Source organism: Chanos chanos, chromosome 1 (genome assembly GCF_902362185.1).
Source record: "Chanos chanos chromosome 1, fChaCha1.1, whole genome shotgun sequence".
NCBI classification, from domain to species: Eukaryota; Metazoa; Chordata; class Actinopteri; order Gonorynchiformes; family Chanidae; genus Chanos; species Chanos chanos.
In genome coordinates, this window is record NC_044495.1 from 19399822 (window position 1) to 19420709 (window position 20888).

At 40.6% G+C, this 20888-nt stretch overlaps 2 protein-coding genes across 4 annotated transcripts; both read left to right on the plus strand.

Annotated features, from left to right (window-relative positions):
- The first annotated feature begins 4914 nt into the window (after positions 1-4914).
- Positions 4915-7616, plus strand: mgst1.2 (microsomal glutathione S-transferase 1.2). The gene is made up of 4 exons (XM_030769167.1): positions 4915-5102; positions 5781-5904; positions 6977-7074; positions 7194-7616. Exons 2-4 carry the CDS (start codon positions 5788-5790, stop codon positions 7438-7440), a joined length of 462 nt encoding a protein of 153 aa, XP_030625027.1. The 5' UTR covers positions 4915-5102; positions 5781-5787; the 3' UTR covers positions 7441-7616.
- Positions 7617-7806: 190 nt separating this feature from the next.
- Positions 7807-10134, plus strand: mgst1.1 (microsomal glutathione S-transferase 1.1). Of its 3 annotated transcripts, none has more exons than XM_030769148.1 (4): positions 7807-8338; positions 8671-8872; positions 9154-9248; positions 9492-10134. In XM_030769148.1, exons 2-4 carry the CDS (start codon positions 8747-8749, stop codon positions 9736-9738), a joined length of 468 nt encoding a protein of 155 aa, XP_030625008.1. In that variant the 5' UTR covers positions 7807-8338; positions 8671-8746; the 3' UTR covers positions 9739-10134. The 3 variants fall into 3 exon arrangements, with proteins under 3 accessions (XP_030625008.1, XP_030625000.1, XP_030625016.1); XM_030769140.1 differs by having other exon boundaries at positions 7807-8289; XM_030769156.1 differs by having other exon boundaries at positions 7807-8289; positions 8745-8872.
- Positions 10135-20888: the final 10754 nt, after the last annotated feature.

Genomic DNA, 20888 nt, shown 5'->3' on the forward strand with positions numbered 1-20888 from the left:
TTTCTTTCTTTCTTTCTTTCTCTCTTTCTTTCTTTCTTTCTTTCTTTCCATATTTATGTCTCGCTTTCCTTTTTTCTTTCTCTGTCTCTCTCTCTTCCACACATCCCCTCCATTTAAAAAGTTGTTTAATTCAGAATAAAAATGGTATATATTTTGGGATTATTTGTTTGTTTGTTTGTGTTGTTTTGTTGCAAAGTAAGGGTGTCCCCGACTAAGAATTGACATAGTTGAATCTGATTTGTCAAGTCTTGCCTATCGTCGACTGACTGTCGAATCACGTTCTTTTTTTCTTCTTTGCTCGTTGATCCATATTCTCATTTGTGACACTGGCTTCCATTTTTCCACACCAGACAAAAGAGCTGAGACACCCAGTTAAACACTTTGTCTCCCTGACTTGTGTTACCTTTTGTCTCTTTGCTTAGACCGAAACTACCGGTTGGCTCGTTATCTGATGCGTTCAATTTCAAAACAGACACACAAGCAGTTCTTGAGGTATTAGTCCACATACAACAGGGGTCTTCCCACTGTATGTGATGAGACTGAAGGAACAGAAGTATAGTATGGTAGCTTTTATTGCCTTTATTTTCTCTCCCAACAGGAACAGTGAAAACATGCCACTTTTTTAGTCGTGGCTCCACTACAACCACTACTTCTCCAGCGACCTTCCCAACATGGCCGCCTATTTGGGGTCACCCCATCAAAGAAATGTGAAGTTCATGACCTCATACCAAAGACTTCATCCTCTCTTGTCTTGATGGCAATGCCATATTGTTTTTTTTTACATGGTCTGTTTCTCTTTCACTTTCTCTGTAAATGCAAATTAGGGTAATTTCGAACGACAGGAAAAGTAAACTTTCTTTTCCAAGTTGTGTATGCGGCAGGTTCCCTGTGGGGGATAGGGAGCTGTAGAAGCCCTGCTCTAATTCTGTCATTGTCAAAGTTTGACATAATAAGCGATTGTTCACATGGCTTTGTTGAGTGATGCAATGCAGAGCAGGCTCCCAGTTCCTCTCTGTTAATTTTTTTAAAGGGGAAAACACAAGACATCTATTCCTTAAAGGGATGTTTGGCTCTGCTTATGCTAAATTTCGTAGCTTTCCTGTCATGCAATCTTTTTTGTGCCCCCTTTTATCTTCCCAAAACCACAGGAGGGCTTTACCTTTACCATGTCACTGGGTAACAGTATCTCTGAAATAATTTAAGTAGCCCTTTTTTGAAAAACCCAGACAAGTCGAAAGCATTCAGATCTGAGATCAAAGCTATATGGCAGCGTCGCCACTGGAGTAAGTGTTGACTCTTCAACCGCTTTCTACTCTGTGATCAAGAGCTGAGTTTTGTTAAAAGGCTGTCCTGGTTTCCCTATCTTTGCCAGTAGCACAGTACATGTCTACATATTTACTGCCAGGTGTATGTAAGAAGAGCAAATGAAATGTCAAGTTGAATGATGTCCACACATGGAGGTAAGCCCACATGAGTTAAATTATGTTTCACTTGTGAAGCAGCTTTATCTCCATAGGCAATATTAATGCTGTGTCAACAGTGGTCATTTGTCCTGTTGTTAAATTTGTCCTTCAACTGATGTGTGCTTGACCAGGTGCAAGAAGCATTAAAAGAAATTCTAGATTTTTCTATTCATTTCTTCTTACCCTGATGACCAGGCCGAGGTCCGGAAACAAGAATCGTTTTTCTTCCACAGTACAGTCAGTCAAAGAACAGGTCCAAACTTGTATTTTTTTGTCTTCTTTCTTCTTTCTTCTTTTTTTGTTCTTGACAGATAAATATGTTGAGATTTTTTTTTCCTTAACCACGAACTTTCTCTAATTTCATCAGCACTCCTGACTGACAAGCATCATTACGGATAAAATTATCTTGGTAATTATCCTGCTGAAAGGAGATTTATGGCTCTTTGTGCAGCGGAGAGCAGATCCGCGGGGCTAGCTTCACTTGGCAGCAATCTGGAGCGCAGAGTGACTTTGTTAAAATAAGCACCCTAATGACTTGAGACCCCATACTGTGCAGGAGGGTCTCGGAGCTCTGCTTGGTAGGGGAGCATGCTTTTGTTCCACCTTGCATTTAGTGAGAGTGCACACTTCCGCCTGCACATGCCCGTGCCGCTTTACAGAGGGGCCGACATCCATAATTATCTTCATTTGTCCCTCAGTGCCATGTCCTATTCCAGAAATTCCCATCAAAATTACCCAATGATCCCTCACTTGTATCCCACTACCGCTGAGGAGAGAGAGGTCACGCAAGATGATGCGTTGTAAGTGTGTTCTGTCAGCCGTGTGTTCCAGAGTCTTAGAAAAGCAAAATCATTCAAAACAAATTGAACACGTGGACTCAGCTAACTGAAAAAATCTTATTTTATTATCTCTCATATCTGACACATAAGACAGAAACAAAAGCCTTTCTTCATCTGATACATCTACTCATCCAACAATAAATGTGCTCGTTTTATGTAGTGAAAAGCATAAGCACTCCCCTTGTTTCATATTGTCTATGAGAATTTATTGTTTATGTCATTTCAAGTCAGAGGAGAAACACAGCTAATGTACAGTGGTTTGCTCTGCAGCCTGCTGTTGTGTTTCTAGACAAGGCAAATGTGACTTTATGTAATGTCACATTTCTTGATTTTTAGTATTAATAAGTTTATTTACAGAAGTTTGTATTTATTTCATGCTCTACGTATTTTATGACCCACTGTTCAGGATCATCTAGCAACTGACTGTTACTCACATAAAACCTCTCAGTGACAGAAGAATAACAAGCAACCCCCCCCCCCCCCCCCAACCAAAAAAAGTCTGTTGTCTCTGTCAGGTGATCATTTCCATTGACTGCATAGCTATACATAGCAGTGATAAACTGACATAATGTTATTACTCTGGAAACAATAAAGTATACATAATCACATTGTGACATTAAATTTGTACCTCACCAGAATCTGCTAAATCAATAACAGGTGTTATTTTGTGCGTGAGATTATTCGACTGTCACTGTTTAGTGTTAAAATATGTGATGCAAGCATAATGTATGGGGGTTTCTTCTGTAGTCAAAATAAATCATAATTAATCGCATGGTAGATGTTGCCCTATCAGAAAATGAACACTTAATTCTGTTTGTGGATGTTACATCCAAACAGAGATTGCATGATGAGAATTTCATTGCATACACGCAGACACACTGTCTGTGCAATTGCATATGCTCAGCATTCTACTGGCATTGATTGGCTGGCCATGGCACATATGACTGTGTGGAAAGAAATGTGGTCGCCGCCTTGAATCGATAAAAAAAATGTATGTGCCTAGAGCCTAGGAGGCATTCAGTAATGAAATCAATAGCTGCGCTTGGCTTCTGGCATTAAGATCATTGGCCAGGCTGTTATTTAGTCATCGTTGTCCTACAGCTCCAGCACAAGCCAGCAACCTCAGAAAATCAATGCCGCGACATCACCGCCAGCATCCCAATTACTGGTGTGACTGGTGAGAGATCAATGCACGTGTTTGCCATTAACATCATACTGCAGTATTAACATCGTACTGCAGTATTAGCACCACCCCACCCCTGTGCCCCACTTAAGCAAAAGGTAAACGATAAAACTCCACAGTTGTCATGTTTGGCCCTAGAAGACATCCCCTTACTATGACAGATTCTGAGATCATTTACGACAACTGTAACATTTTAGTGTGAAATTGTTAATGCTTCTTGCACAGGGATTTGTCTCACAGTATTTTTTCAAGTATCAATCAATCAATCAACTTTTTCTGCAAAACTGCATAGCATGATTAGTGTTGCCAAGTGTCCTTTGGGGTTGTGGAAAGCATAGTGTAACATCATTAGTCTCCAAATCCGGTTAGTTTATGAAAACGAAAATGCTGGATGCCACAAAGAGAAGCTCTCTTTACTCAAACTGTAGTATAGCTGATCAAACATGACACCATTCCAGTTTGTTTTCTATCAATACCATCATGATAAGTTCATAACTGTGTCACATCAGGTACTAAACTCCAACTCATAGGCTCTAGTCAAAACAGCATCACCTTCAAATTCATGTTTGGCTTTGACTGACACTTCTCATGTTACTCTTAATGCAAGGTGTAAACAGGGCCAGAGAGAGAGAGAGAGAGAGAGAGAAATGACTTAATCTATTTTAACATATATTTAAACCATGTGTGTATTTAACAATACTTGGATTAAATACTTTGACTTTTCTAGTAAACAAGGTCATCAAATTCAAAGAGTGGAGAGTGTATATATTGATAATGATAAAAAGTAGTAGTAACTTTTGACTGCACAATTTTGGTCTAAGACAGCACGAACACACTTGATTTCATCTCAAATGCGGCACTAATGCTCGGCCACAATACAACTCTTCCGGCGACTGGGTCCCCACGCCTGAGATTACGAAATAGTGATATAAGGATCTATTCATTTTATTCCTTATCCTGGAATGAAATCTGATCTTTGGTCTAGTTTAGCCCTGAAATATTTCATAACAAGTTTCCTTTTTGCTGACAAAGACATTACGTGAGACAGTATTTGGGGTAAAATGTGATCCTAAAGTGATATGCGGGATGGTCTCGAAGACCTAATAACACGACAGTGACTCGACATAAACCCGTGCAAATTTGAGGTCAAAGTTAAGCACTTACGAGCAGGGCTGCTCTGTTTTGTTGAGTAGCTCAGAATGCTACAAATCTCTCTCTCTCTCTCTCTCTCTCACACACACACACACACACAAGGCGTTATACCCAACATTTCAAACCACTGTGTCAAATCACGTTTTAACTATATCCTTTGGTTTAGCCCAATCAGCTAATTGTTCAGAAAAATAAAATCGGTCACCCTTGTCCTCTTTGGCATGTTACGACTCTCTTACATAAGCTATGTGTTTATGTCAGCAGGGCGAAGTTGAGACTGAAGCAGCCATAATATGAAGTTTAGGGAAAAGACTTCGAGTTTGACCCAGACACACTGTCATACGCTATAATCGTCTGGCATCAAAGATCCCAGGCTGCTAGTCACACCGGAAAAACGCCATATTTCACCAACGACTATAAATTTACAGGTATTCTCATCGAGAGTCACGCGGGGAACTTTTTCAGGTAAGGGAAATAAATCTGTTTTAATATCCATTTCCTTACAAACGTAAAAAGCCTTTTCTTTACAAACGTAAAATCTATACCTTTACACTATGATTAACAAAAACTTAAGGGCTACATTTGCTTCCTGAAATCCACTGTGCCGACTTCATAATAGAGAAAATAGACGGCTGAAGAGACGGCTGAACAAATGGCTGTGACGTCCCCCTTGGATTGTAATGTTGCAATAAACAGACGTTTAAAATAGTTTGCTTAGCAATCCACTTTCCTAGAGTAGATCACACGTGCATTTTGATATTTGAAAGAAGTTTTAAAAAAATACCCACCCTTGACCTCTGAAATATATCGGATCTAGCACCTGAAATGCGGCAATAGTCGAAATTTATCGCTTGATGTAAATAATCAAAGGAAAGAGTGGCATTTCACGCACCGATTATACTGCGCTCTGTTTTACCTGCTAAACAGTCTCTGGACGTCTCGTAAAAGCTCCAGTTGCAGACCATAACAGCCCTGTGTTTCACCACAAGAATATTAGTCACGCAAAATAAACGCAAAGTAGATATTTCTTTATGTGAAATTAACAGCGCAAGACGAATTTCTCATCTTCTAAAGTATTTATTAGTAAAGGTGCTGCGAATAGCCAATTAATCATGCGCATTTGTCGTTTATCTTTAACTTCAGAGAAAAAATGGCCCACTTGATCGACAGTGATGTGTTCCTGGCGTTCACCACATATGCCACCATCGTCGTCCTCAAGATGATGTTCATGTCTCCGCTGACAGCATATTTTCGCTTTGCCACAAAGGTACAGCACTGAAACGAGATATGCTATGACACTGAATGTATATCATGACCACTGAAACGTAGGCAGGACTTTTTGTGAGAAACGGGTCTACCTTTTCGTTTCTTCCTCAGAAGTTTGTCGATAAGGACGGTTTTCAATATTACCACAAACAATACCTTACAGAGGCATTAATGCATGCATGGAGTGTACTGAATGAATGGGGCTCACTGAGAGCTAGCCTGAGCATAAATTCTTATAGTTTAATTGGCTTTGGTTCTGTTATTATTCAGTTAATTTAACCCGAGTCAGACCTGCTACAGAGTGCATTTACAATCAATACAAAGAAACAGCTCGAGATGTTGGTGAACATCAAATGATGGAATGCAAAAGGCTAAGCCTAGCTGTGGTCTCATCATCCACTGCCTTGACCAGTGCTGCCTGTTTTGATAATGGCCTCTGTTTATGTGTCAGGAATCCAAACTCAGTGGTGATGCCAGTATCCTGTGATGGCACTAGGGAGTTTTTCTCATGATGCCATATTTGTTTTTGTTCATTTAGGTCAGTTGTAATTTAACGTTCCCCTGCTCTATGGTTGTATGCTAAAAACATGTGGCTTACCTGCTTGCTATGATTTCTCAGTTATACTGTCGAGAGATCATGATCAACTCTGTTTATTCTGTTCTGTTTATTCTGTTCACCCATCAAGGTGAATTGTCTTTTTGTAAGACTCTAATGGCATTGTTTTGTATGTTGTGGTAGGAGTAGAAGGTTATTGGCAGTGAGCAGTTTTATAAACTGAACCTAATTGACAGCTGATGAAAAAATAAGTACAGGTTTTAAAAGGCTATCCTCTGCTGAAAGTTTCAGTTGGTAATACTATTGTTGTTACAATATTAATTGCCATAGGGCAGTTAGAAAAAATACACAGCTGTTCTAAATTAGAAGACTGTGATCACGTTGAATTCAATGTATGATTTGCAATGAATCGGTCTATGTCTGTAACTACCCACTAAAGAAAAGCGTTGTTGTTCTCATGATCTTATTTTGGGATTTGTTGACATTCATTCTTTAACTCTCTTGTACTTTTGTGAAGTCTTTTGCTAATTTAGAGGATGTTGTGGGACTCGCCAAGACTCCAGAAGAGAGAAAGAAAATGCTTCAGTCAAACCAAGATGTTGAACGCGTCCGTCGGTAGGATTAATTTAAGAGGAATTCAGAATAATGGATGATAGCAAATCGAAAGGAGATTGTTATCCATTTGATCTGCACATTTTTTGAACTCTAAAATGACCTTTCCCCTTTGACCTCAGGTGCCATCAAAATGACCTGGAGAACATCATTCCCTTTGTGCTGATTGGACTACTCTATACTCTGACAGGGCCAGATCTCTCCATAGCACTGCTGCACTTCCGTGCATTTGTATGCTCTCGTCTGTTCCACACAGTGTCCTATGTACTGGCCCTGCCCCAGCCCAGCAGAGCTCTGTCTTGGATGGTGGGCATGGCAGTCACCATCTCCATGGCTTACAGGACCCTTGTCACTGTGTTTTATCTCTAAACGTAGTTCTGCCACAACCAACACTACATAGATGTGTCTCTGTGCACCATGTAATCTTACCACGGTAAATGCAGTTTATACACCTAACATTTTAATATAGCTGTTTGTGTCATGTGAATTCTTTGTCTTTTAGTTATAAAAAACAATAAAGAAAGAAAAAAGAAAAGTCTCATTTACCTCTTGCCTTGAGTATAATGAATGACTTTTTTTTTTTTTAACTTGGAGCCTAAAACCTACTTTCATCATGACCCCATCTGTCCTCTGCTGTCAAGATAAATATTTGCCTGTTTGCATGCCCCTCACTGTGACTCAGCATAAAAGTGTCAGTTGTCTATGGTTGTACCACAGTGTGTAAGAGTCAGATAGTGCATTTTCCAGGCCAGTTTCCAGAAGATATTTAAATCCTTTAAAGTATTTTGTAAGAACTTTTACACTGAATTCTTTTATCAAGAGAAGTCCTCTAAAGTCCCCTAATCATATTACGTATTTTGTGACACTTTTAACATTGTTCATTTTTGTTTCGTCGTATTAAAACTGCATATACGCAGTTATCTTATCTTTGTTAATCATTACAAAGTTTCAGTTTCTCGACAGAGCATTCCGTCTCACATACGATCGTTTTACAGAATAGAGTATTAGGTTGCAATCGTGTTGTTACTTGATCCACAGGTTTACGACCTAAACTAAGTTTGGTGGTAGGTTTTTTTTTTTTTTTTTTTTTTGCCCAGCTCTTCGTTACGCAAGATATAGCAACTTCCAAGGTTTCCGTAGTCCAACTTCGCGCTTTTGGGAGTTGAGCAGGAGTGCCAAGCTGAAACACAGATACTGAATTTATTCTCTGTCAAGAAGGTAGGACGCTGCTGTCTTTAAAATTGGAAGCCATATACTTTTACTGAAGGTATGCGTCTTTATTTATTTTCAGCTTCAATAAGTAGTGGCGGGCAAAACGGTAAACTAAAAACACTCAGCATTATTTAGGAGTGCCCTCATCACACCCGCAACAAAGGTTACTTTTCTAATGCACTTTGCTTATTTGCTTAACTGTGATCCTCTTTGTTGGAAACACATTGACAGCATGTTTTTCCCAGTTAAGAGGTATCTGTAGAGCAGAGGAAATCGCAAACTCGCAAACACTCAATACCCTTAAGGCACGTCCACAGATATTTTCAGTCGTTGCCAACCATGATCCTTTTTTGTTAAACGGTTAATTTGATGTGCCCTGGATTAAAGCTTTTGCAGAAGCTCCTTGGTTGTCTGAAGAACTCGGTGTCCATTTACTTTTTGGTCGAAACGGTCTTTGGTAGACATGGCAGAAGTCGTGCACATGATTGACAACGAGGTCTTCCTGGCTTTCTCCACCTATGCCACCATCGTCATCCTCAAAATGATGCTTATGTCCCCCATGACGTCATACTTACGTTTGACGAAAAAGGTATGGCGTCATTCAGTGCCGAATGTTTTTCTTTACTTGTTGTTCCTTTTGAATAATTACATAGTCTCGCTTTTCTCTGCAGGGAGTAAATATGGGGAAGTTAACGTTTTGCTCCAAAATAAGTTTTGCTGCTTTAAAATAATTTGTTTGGACCACTTAAATAAGGCAGCTGTGCATAAAATGTACACACATGATGTATGCACAATTTTATCATGATGTTTGAGATTCAAATATTTTTAATTAAACAGCTGAATGCCAACCTCATATTCTGGTTTACAAAGGTTTTCGCAAACTTGGAGGACACCACTTTGGTCACTTCCACAGAGGACAAAAAGAAGATGGTCAGGGTAGATCCTGATGTGGAGCGGGTACGAAGGTCAGTGTTAATTTGTCCAAAAATTCATTTTTGCTTTGAATTTTTTAGCCTCAATATTTCTTTTTCAGCTCAAGACCTGAGAAAAAATACAGACATGTCTAGAAAGGAAATACACAAAATACACTTTATTATACATAATTTGCCATGGTACAGTTTAGTAGCTTGCAATTATTGTATAATATTTGTTCAAGAGATTTTATGTGTCATCTTAAACCACTCCTAATTTTTCCTCTCTGACCTCAGGTGCCATCAGAATGACCTAGAGAACATCATTCCCTTTGTGCTGATTGGACTACTCTATACTCTGACAGGGCCAGATCTCTCCATAGCACTGCTGCACTTCCGTGCATTTGTATGCTCTCGTCTGTTCCACACAGTGTCCTATGTACTGGCCCTGCCCCAGCCCAGCAGAGCTCTGTCTTGGATGGTGGGAATGGCAGTCACCATCTCCATGGCTTACAGGGTCCTCACCACTGCAGTGTATCTGTGAAGGATGCAGTGCATAGTTTGGTAAAGCTTTCATGAGCAGTTATGCCTGCAGACATGACTGCTTGTGATATCTTGGTGTTTACAGATGTGCTGAATACCCTTGAGGCCAATAGGCAGGAATAAGACTGTTCATACATTTTACAGTCAAGAATCAGATACAAAACTGCCATGATATTTTTAAAATCACTCCAGTTGCTTTTTCTCTGTCTTTTTTGTTTTTTGTAAATCTTGGCAACATGTCCTAATTCCACTCATTGCTGGTTGGTGTGATTTGGCTTTATGACTTGTGTCTGGTCATTTTAGAAGGATGATGTCAAACATTAAGTAAATTTTGTAATGAAACAGATTACTGACAAGTAATGCAAATAAATGCTATTTGATTGAGCAAAGTTGAATACATTTGAACTTTGGTGTTTCTGTGTGTTCTGTGATTGACTCTGTCTGGATCAATATCTAACAGTAGTCCTCATTTAAAGTGACTCAAAGTTCCATATCATTATAATATAGTGAGACGATGAACAACCTTAAATGCTGTACACTTATAAACAAGTTGCTTTAGCCATAACAGTACATATTGTCTCCACTAGAGGGAGGTGTCTTAAAACTCAAATAGCTGTTTTCATCCTCTGTTTATATTAGCATACGCCACATGCAGCAGCTGAAAAACGCAGTTCATTTTATAAGAGCTTTTATTAGAAAGCACTTTCCTTTTCCACATTCTCCTATAATAAACTGAAATACGTCAGGGAAGTTTTTGAAAAAATTACCTAATGAAAGAATTACATAATGACCTAACACAAGTGAAGAAAGACTTTCAGTACATTTTTGAAGAGGACCATCCACACTGGTATATTTGTATGCTAATAAGAACTCATAGTACTCCCATAGCACTAAATATGCAGTGTTCATTCTGCAGTGATCTGGATGGTCACCAGCTGGCAGCACTGATTTATACATATCATTACTGGGTTCAAGGTAAGAACTGACAGCTCAGTTTTACCATCCTGCTGCCTTTCAGTGCCTCCTTTTGTGCCACAATAAACAGTAAGGACTTGGTGACTGGACCATGCATATACCATGTGTGGCTTTTCACTCATTTGCTTTGGATATGTACCCAACTATATTGTCCTCAATACTTCGGTCAAGTCAAGCATTTTAGAACTGGGACTGATATGTTTCTAAACCTTGCGGTGTGATCAATAGCGCTGAATCCCCCTTCACACAATGGAATGGAGATGGGCTGCAGCAGGCCTAGCTTGGCTCAGGGGATGCTTAGAGTTTGTTTTTACTGAATGCTTTTGAAAAACAAAGTTTCATGACTCAGAGAGGTTTGGAGCAATGGTTAGAAAAAAATTCTCAGCGTGACTCTTCCAGACAGACAAATAGATAGACAGACAGACTGACAGATAGATAGATAGATAGATAGATAGATAGATAGATAGTCCCTATCTTTAGATGCAGCACATTCATATCTCCTTGCTCTGTCAGCCTGTTTCCTCCTCTTTTGTCTCTGTATTACAGCAGACGTCATATATTTCTCTGATCTGCCCCCTGCCTTATTGTTGGGCTCGTTAACTGTACAGGGGCTTAATTATGCAGAACTTCAAAGTGGCAGTGCAAGCCCGGCACTGAGGTACGGCGGAGATTTATATCACACAATGGCTCCCTGGCTTCTGAAAAATTAATGAATGGTTAGCAGAGATCTGACTTACCACCGACATGGCGCATTATAAATCAATTGGAGTTTTAGTTGCAGTAGTTGGTGCGTATGGAGTACAGGAGACTGGACATTTCGAGGGCATATTTGGATGAATGTGATGAATGGATGAGTGGCAGATGGCTGGGCCAATGTAGATTCTGAGGTAATATGGACAATAAAGATGGTGTTATCCTTTCCACAGGTTAGACTGGGCCTTAGTCTAGGGCTCAGGAGACCCATGGCCTTTTTATGGTGACAGTATCTACATTACAACTCAGATCTATGAGCAGAGGAGGATATTAGAAGGAAAGGTTTCCTGTGAAGGATTTGGTGAAGGCTACAGAGGTGTCATATGCACACCAGCAGTTCAGAGGAAAGCAGAAGATGACATAAGATGTAACAGGGTAATATGTTTCTCCAACGTCGTGTAATGCAGGAAAAGCTCAGACCTTTGTGGAATGTGAGTGCAATAAAGACAAACGGACGGCTTACGCATTATCTCCTTTCCTTGACTTCTAACTTTTGGCCTTTGACCCTCACCGCCATGGTTAGAGGTGTTCTGCAAGCCTGTTATTTTTGTCAGTTATACATTTCAAATACACAACGGTATGCAGTGAGTTCTGAGATAAATGGAGAGAAATGCAGTTGATTCACTTGAGAAGGGAGTTTCCTGCCTTTAAGTTGTTAGAACAGTTAGGGTTTAGTTGAGAAATTAGCGTTTCCACTTTCTTTTCCAATTCCAGACATGGACATCCCGTTCACCTCCCCTCTGAATCACCCGAGATTCTCTCCTCAGTCAGCAAGAGATGTCACTCCCAGGTTCATGTGGCATAACACAAACACACCTTAATCCGCCATCACCACCACCACCACCAAATGTACACAGTGACCTCTCCTCATATGTTTCAATTTGGGAATTGAACAGAGGGCTGTTGGTGAGGGGGTACACTTGGCTAGGGTCAGCAGATTGCTTATGCTGATCCCTGTGATTGGAACGCAGGTGATTACCATAAGCAATTTAAATGTTATTGATTTAACCTCCTGGGTGCTGTAATTGAACACCCAGACTAAACCTCTATACCTTTTTGTCCCTCTTTTTCCTCTCTCTATTTCTCTAGTAAACTAGAGAGAGTCAAGCAAAGACCACCAGTACTGGGGAACAGGCCAAGCCTTGAAGGTGCAATCAATAGCCAGTTTGTCATGGTAACAATGGAACTGTTCAATTAACATCCAAGCTCTGGTTAATTTAGCAGCTTACCGTCAATGCATTTCACATTATAAACGCACTGTGCCAGCGTAGCTGTGGGACCTCGCTTCCAATTTGGACGTTAACATCTTCTGTGTATCTCATCTGGCCTGGAATAATGGAGGAAAATGTTATTTCCCAAGAACTCCCTACTGGAGAACCCCCTCAAGTACAACAACCGTTTAAGTTAATCAACTTTCTTTAAATCAAATGTCTAATTTGGCCGATAATTATAATGTGGCATTTAGATAACATAGACTGAGAAGTTTGTATTAAGTAACAAGACAAAAAGGGAGCTAATGGCAATTCTTTTCATAAAAGCGCACTCAAATAAGTTTCCGTATCTTCATTTCATTCTGAGGCCTTTGCAGGGTTATGTTCAGCCCTAAGATCAATTAATGAACGGAGAAACTCCACCTGGGAGACACAGACTCACATATTCGCAATTTTTCATCAACCTCCACCTTTCCTCAGGAGAGTGCGCAATTTCTTGTTTTAATATTTTAGCGCTCTAACTTAAGCTACGGAGTTCTCTCCAGGTAGTGCACTAGATCATCTTGACATTTCAAAGTACTGAAACCTTTTTGAATAAAGTGTTTTTTATTCCATTCTATTAACATAATTTATGCTTGTCAGAGTGCCCAACTCTATGGCAGCTGGGCTAGAAGGAGGGGAACCGCCATATTTCATCACCTCATCCATGTGAGACACCTGTGTGAGTGTGTGTGTGTGTCTGTGTGTGTGTGTGTGTGTGTGTGTGTGTGTGAGAGAGAGAGAGAGAGAGAGAGAAAGAGAGAGAGAGAGAGAGTGTGTAACAGAAGTATGTGACACTTTCAGCTGACATTCAAATTCATCACTTCACACTGAAACATGGATTAAGAGAGGAGCTAATGTAAATTTAACCCAGCTGAGTAATTCCTGAGTTGTTGTAGTGATGTCATCATGTTATGGAGATGTTCCCAGTTCCTTTAGTATTGACCAGCAGAGCACCTCTCCCTAAATCTGCCCAGCTGTGTTTAGGAAATGTGTGAGGCTCTGACCTTTGGCCCCTGACCTCTAAGCTCAATATTGTGACCTCAGCTATCCCCAGTTTAGTTTTCTCTGGCAGCACATGTAAGCATTCATTCAGTTACCCCCAATTTCATTCCTGCTTCCACCTTGCTGATAAGGAACATTTTCTATTGCAGTTGCAGTGCAGTTGTAAAATAACACATCCTGCCATTACTTGAGTTATGAAGAGTGAATTAGCCAATTTGTGATCATATCAAAAAATACAATCTCAGCAAATCACACACAAATTGACCGTGAAAGCACAGTAATACAATCCTGACAGGGTACAACATTACAAAGGCATCACAGTAAACTTACACTCAGTTGAACCTATTCCACCACCAAATATTGTTTGAAAGTTTATAGTGTAAAGGTTGCAAAGATTTGAGAAAGATTTCCAGCAAAGCACATTCATGATTTACTTGGCAATATTGCCGTATTGATTGAAGTGAATGAGGTTTTACAGCTTTTCATTGCCGCCAACATTTTGGACACAACAAGCCTGTTCACAAGCGCTCCAGCAGCATCAACATGCTTCATGGCACCACAGGGCATAGCTGCATTACGTATTAGCAATACGAGAGTCCTTGTGCTGTTACGAGGGCTACGAGATCACAATGATTTAGACCCTTTGCTAATCACAGTATGTAGTCATTTCATTGTGTGTGCGTGTCTGTCACACGAAGCACCTGATCTGCTGGAGGAATCTAGGCTTACACACATCTTGGAGTAAAGCACTTTGACTCAGGGGTCAGTAATGGAGGTGCTGATCACATCTGAACACAGATACAGTAACAAAACATTTCACTGATGTCTGCTACAATGCCATCGGGCCACCCCTTAACAGCTGCAGTCGAGCACAGCTTCCAATGCGGCAGTGATTGGAGACAGAGGCTAGCGCCATTCGCACCGACTGTTTGGGGCTTTTGAGTCTCCTGAAGCAAAATCAATAACCTGGAGGCAAGCTAATTAACAGCAAATCATTTAACCCCATCTCAGCAATACATAAAAATGTGGCCATTATAAATAGCAGTGTTAATAATAGATAAATCTGCCTGCTTTTATGAAAGTAATAAAAATCGCTTTTGCTCCGTGCGGCATGAGACAGAGGAGCTTGCCAATTCGGTCATTTTCAAAATGGGAGAACTGTTTCAGATTTGGGTTATCTATGCTCTACCAAAAACATGAAATACATTATTACAACAGTATACATAACGCTGCTATTTTTTCTGTTATAAAAAGATTTTTTTCTCACCATTCAGTTGGTGATTAGTTAATTGCTTCCAACAACGCAAGATTAAACAAAATTATTTAAGATCTTATATTTACTCTCAGATGAATGAGTCCCAAACACATTCACTCTGTCAAAACAGTGATATTCAGTATGAGAGAAAGACCTAATTCATGTGCCATAAACAGTCTGTAAAGCTCTGGTTGGAAGTGGAGCTAGCAGAAGATGATTCAGTCCTGACATGACTTAAGAATTGTTGTTTCAGCAGCTTTAGCTCCAAATTTTTGGTCCAAGGAATTAGAGTGTGTGTGTGTGTGTGTGTGTGTGAGAGAGAGAGAGTGAGAGAGGAAGAAAGATGGAGGCACAGTCTAAAAAGTCCAAACAGAGATTTATTTGGCCTCCATGTAGTGTGCTTTCCCTCACCCTGTGGCGCTCACGAATCAATAATTGAACAGAGCGAAGATAATGGCTTCTACACACGCTGCACTGTGTTCCGAATACGGCCGAACACAAAAGAAACTCATTTGGAGGTGAAATAAATTCTAAAACACACACCTCTCTTTTTGAGAGATGAAAGGGGTGTCTCCGGTTGCATATACAATAGCTTGCACCCAAGTATTCTGCGTGTCTTTGCATATACATTTCTGTAAATGACATTTGCTATCACAAAGCACACTGTGATCCTTTAAACTCAAATCAGTTTCTCCCACTCGTAGGTGGAAGAGATGCCTTTTAGGTGTGGTCCTTCAGCGTCACCTTGGTTTATGGTAGTCGTCTTGTCATAGTGAAATGCTGTGACTAGTCAGGGGAAGGCAGGAGATGACCACACACTGTTAAATGCGTGGACCTGCAAAAGGGCTGTGGAAAAAGTGTGGTGAAAAATGCAGAGAGACTTTCTGGCTGTAATGTAGAGTAAATTGGCAGGAGGGGATAGTCACTTCAAGGTTGGTGTCCTGATTCCCATCATATATCCATAAGGCACTATCAGCGCTTGTCTCCATTTCTGTGGTTTGCACAAGTCAGTTGGTGTCCCCATTATTTCACTGAGGTGTTGCTCGAAAGTATGATTCAGTTAGTGTGTAAAAGGGCAAATTGCATGTTATAGCGCGCCTGTGCTGGCCTAGAGCTGGGCCCTTAAGAGCACAAAAAGAGAGAAATAGAAAAGAAGATGAGAAAGAAGAAGAGAAAGAAGAAGAAGAAGAAGGAAAGAGCGAGATAGAGGGAAAAAGAGAAAGAAAGAGACAGAGAGAACAAGAGAACACACTTATATTCTATGTGCTTATTACTTTACTCCTCACTAACCTTGGCAGAGAGTCGGGGTGCATAGGAGCAGATTAATTTTTGACGATGTGATCGATCCAAAAAAATCCCCCACTCCTCCCTCCAATCTCCCTGAAACAGACACATCTGATTTGCTGCTTATCGTACACTTATTGGTTTCCAGCATTGTTAAATCATACCTTTCAGCTGTTTAATTTCACCTGCTGCTTGCTCAACATCCCCCCAAGTGTACACAAGCACTTTATATTTCACCCTCCCTAAGAAGAGACAGAGGGAGAGAGAGAGAGGGGGAGAGAGAGAGAGAGAGAGAGAGAGAGAGACCTAGGGGTTGATGAGAATCATTCTCCCCCTAATATGTCCTCCACCTCTCTCTCTACCCCTCTTTCATGACAGAGGTGCTCTTATGAAATGCTGATGTGGATCTTGCCTCCTCCCTCGTTCCTTCTCTCTCTCCTTTTGCCTCCTTCCCTCAGGTCTTTCTTCTCTTTCTCTTCCCTGTGGCAATAGATCAGACTTCCTCCAGGGAAATCATTACTTGGCATCATTACCATCTCCTTATACTCTAACACTTTTATCTACCACTCCTTCCTTCCTCCCCTCATCGCTTGATTAAGTTTAGGCAGTGGAGAGAGAAAGGGGGGAAAAAACCCTTAAATGCCAACCCTAATAAACAGATCTTTAAAGTCCGTTTTTGATTGGGTGTCTTTAGAGAACTGCTAGTTAGATTCTTTGCAGAGGGACATCCAATTCCTGTCTGTGGAGAAAAAACAATGTTTCACAATGGGAACAAAAGCACTGATAACGTAGGTGGAGACCGAGCATGGCAGATGTTCAAGTTCACGCTTCTTTATTAGCAATGGTAATGAATGTGGTAGGCTGCTGACTTGGCAGAAGTCATTTGTTCTAAATGTTTCTTCCAGTATATGCAAAACCACTGCTCTCTGAAACAAAGTGTGGAGGAAGATCAAAGGAAGATGATAAAATTGAAAGTTTTGGCTGGATTTTAAAAGTACATCATTAGCATAAAACAGCATTGTGGAATTCACAATACCATGCAAGACTACACTCTTCTTTGTAAAGGAACAACTGTTGCTCAGATGTTCTTCACAGTTCCATCTGGATACAGGAGTAGAGAGTGTTGGGCACTTGTCCTGTTTGTACTATTTAAATGCTTACACAATTTTGAGATTCCTTTCAGTGATTCCTCTCAACCACAATGCATGACTAAGGGGATGAGGATACATGATTAAGGCGTTAGTCTCACTCTCCCCTTCGCTAACATCCGCACAAACACACACACACACACACGCTCACACAGTCTTCTGTACCTCTCTCTTCTCAGCCCACGTATCTAACCCAGAGCTCTTTGGTCCCATAATACATACTGTGTAGGCGTGCTTTTTCAGCCAAATCAAAAGGTCATAGGTCACCAGTTGAGCAGGAAAAACAGACATCTTTCTTCAGTATTGAAAACACACACAGACACACATATATAGTTATGTGTGTGTGTGTGTGTGTGTGTGTGTGTGTGTGTTTATGTATTATATAAATGTGTGTTTTGAGTGTGTATACATGTGTGTGTGTGGGTATCTCTCTGTCTGTGCATATGTATATATGAGTGTATATATACATATCCACAAGCAAACATAGTTAACAATAAATGTTGCTATTAGTCTGTAATGTTAAAACAAAGGTTTGGATGAGTAACAGCACATAAGATGATGACTACCTTTAACTCAATAAATACAGCCATTTGAGTCGAAATGGTATCTAACAACTTCTCTAATCCAATAAGCCTGTTCATACATTCAAAGCAGTACATATGTACCAGTGAATTTAGAACTGCCAGTGCAACTACTGCAAACAAGTAACAAAGCAATTTTGTCATGGCCTGGCTCAGTACTGATACACAAGGACACACACACACACACACACACACACACACACACACACACACACGCACACACGCACTGGTACCCACACACAGAATGCTCTGATCAGTTTGTGATGGATCAGTTGAGGTTCCCAGAGTCTTGTTCATGTGTACTCAAGCTAGCTGGAGCGCAAACAGGAGCCTTGTCAGGTATTACAGGTGTCAGGCGTGTGACGGCAAGTGGTAATTACTCTCCTGCACTGCCCTTTGGAGATCCCCATGTCAAAATGGACGAGGTAGATTGGCAGGGTCCGCTGGCCCCAGGTCTCCTGAGTGCCCATTAGAAGAGCAGGCCCACCAGCCTGATTAGTGCAAGACATCCTCATTTTGGAGCGAGCTAGCTGCAGCCGTCGCTGTTGATGTTACACACGGCAGAGACTCTGCTCATTGAATGTACAGAGCTCGCGCAAGGTTAGGGTAAGACAAAGGTCAGTGCTTTGGTGTCAACTTTATGTTTGCAAAGTCAACTCTGTTCAAGTTCTCACTCTTGGTAAATATGCACTGCATCATCCAGTCACCACACAATCCTTGGGCACAAACATAACCTTTGCTTGTAATGTAGTGAGAGCCCCCCTTTGGCAAATTAAATCATGAAAGACAGGAGTCCAATTACAAAACTCAAGGAAGCTGCTGTCTCTCCTGCCCATGGACACAGCCTAACATACCTACTTCTAGAGAGCATTTCCTGCCCCGGGCCACATTTGTACACTGACCTGTGCTTTATATGTTCTGATGCTCATTAGAACCACATTCTCATATTGGTGATCTCCTAATTTTCTTATTTGGTGCTTTGACAGCAAACTCCTCTACTTCAACCTACTCTTTGAGGTGGAAAGCTCTGCTCTAAATCAGCAAAGGAGGTGGGCCAGGAGGGAGATAAGAGAGCTTCAGAATCCAAACAGCACCCTCATTTACCGCCGCCACTCTCAAACTCCGCTCCGATCACACGGCAACGGCAGCCCTGTTTGATTTCTCCCATCATCCTTTGGAGCGTGGTTCAGGAGTTGATACAGTCATTTTAGCCCAGGGAAAATAAGATGTTTCAGACGCCGCGCAGTTCCTCCACAAATAAGAGAGGATGAGGCAAGAACAAGTGAAAAATGACTTTGAATGATCTAGCATCTCTTTTAAGAAAAGGAGTTTTCAAAAGGTTTTTGCAGGGTTGTGCTGCACCCGTGCCCCCTGCAAATTACAATCATTTTTCCAGTTTGCCTGAGATTAAGTCAGATGGAAATAGGATGTTGTAAACAAGACAGACTGCCGCCAAAACTTGGCAGATGGTGAAAACCAGGACTGAAGACACCCAGACAGACATCAGCCATGGATGTAACAGAGGTCGATAGACAACGTTTAATGTTTATTGAGGACATACAGAAATGAATGTCAATAATTTTGAGAGAAGTGTTTATATTTTCTCATTAGTGAAGATAACATTAAAGGATAAATTCATTTATCTGCTAAAGAAAAGAGAGAACTCTACACCAGGGCTCATAACTATGAGTACTGATATGATTTTAAAAAGAAAAGATAACATTTTTGACAATTTGTTGGTTTGTATAGAGGAATCTTTTGATTGTTCATGGTCTAGAGTAATTTGAGGTTTTTGTTTTTGTTTTTTTGTTCTTTTTGAGGTCAAAGTCAGGTAATGGATCAGCAGATCCTTAGAAGCTGACATAGCGCAACACAGTTATCACATAGTCATCAAACATTTGAAATTGAGTGGTTATATTTTGAGTTTATTTGAATGCGTGACCGGTAAGTTCTCCGTATTTAGGCATGCTGCATTCCTCTGTCATTCTCAGCAGACAGAGCCTTGTGCATCTGGTTTAGGTTACTGTGCCACATCAAAGCCAGAACTTCACAGGCCTTCAGCCCTCTGAATCTCCCTGTCTCCCATCTCCCTAAGTCATTTGCCTCTTGCTATGCTCTCCAGAGCACATTACTGATAATGGCACCCAGGCTTTGGAGATCCCACAGTGTCGATAAAGCATTCTTTAAATAACAGATCATTTGACTGAGTTGCATTGAATAAATCTGGCAGTGACATTTTTGTGTACTTTTAGTGAAATATCTTGCATTCTTCTCATTTTAAAATCTATTATGTAAATATTAATGTGCATCCACTATTCTGGAGCTGGAGAGAGAGGGAAAATAATGGATTTATGTGGTATTTATGTCTTGGCTGATTTCAAAGACGAATTCCTGGGAGATGGTGGTGGTGATGTGCCAGACACATGACACATGATGATGATGATGATGATGATGATGATGATAATCAGGTGCTCAGCCTAGGCAAAGACTCAGTAATTTACTGACCATAAGAGCCATTTAACAGGATATTCACGTCAAGGTAAAAACATTCTGAGTACCGATCTAATGACTGTACAACTCTGTGATATGAGAATTTAAACTGCTCTGCAGTCTTGACAATGTCTCAGAGAGACCTCACTTGGTGGGCTGTAATTGTTATCAACCAGTTTCGTTCATTAAAATACTTAAATCTTTTTTTTGTTATAGAGAAACATGTCACTGCTTATTGGCAAGACCAGTCAGAGAGCTCCTAATCGGTAATGGCAAACTTGACCACTGTGCATCATTACGGGAGGGGTTGACTGATCTCTGTGAAGGCAGTTTTCTGTTGAGTCGTGCACACTCCAATCGGACCAAAAAATACTGAAGTCCATTATCCCTGCAATAAAGAGCTAATGACC

Bases quoted from the DNA above. Each gene is read 5' to 3' on its own strand.
- mgst1.1 (XM_030769148.1), top strand. From the start codon at position 8,747: ATGGCAGAAGTCGTGCACATGATTGACAACGAGGTCTTCCTGGCTTTC. The intron at 8,873-9,153 runs GTATGGCGTCAT...TGGTTTACAAAG, and splicing joins ACTTACGTTTGACGAAAAAG to GTTTTCGCAAACTTGGAGGA. The intron at 9,249-9,491 runs GTCAGTGTTAAT...CTCTGACCTCAG, and splicing joins GATGTGGAGCGGGTACGAAG to GTGCCATCAGAATGACCTAG.
- mgst1.2 (XM_030769167.1), top strand. From the start codon at position 5,788: ATGGCCCACTTGATCGACAGTGATGTGTTCCTGGCGTTCACCACATAT. The intron at 5,905-6,976 runs GTACAGCACTGA...ACTTTTGTGAAG, and splicing joins ATTTTCGCTTTGCCACAAAG to TCTTTTGCTAATTTAGAGGA. The intron at 7,075-7,193 runs GTAGGATTAATT...CTTTGACCTCAG, and splicing joins GATGTTGAACGCGTCCGTCG to GTGCCATCAAAATGACCTGG.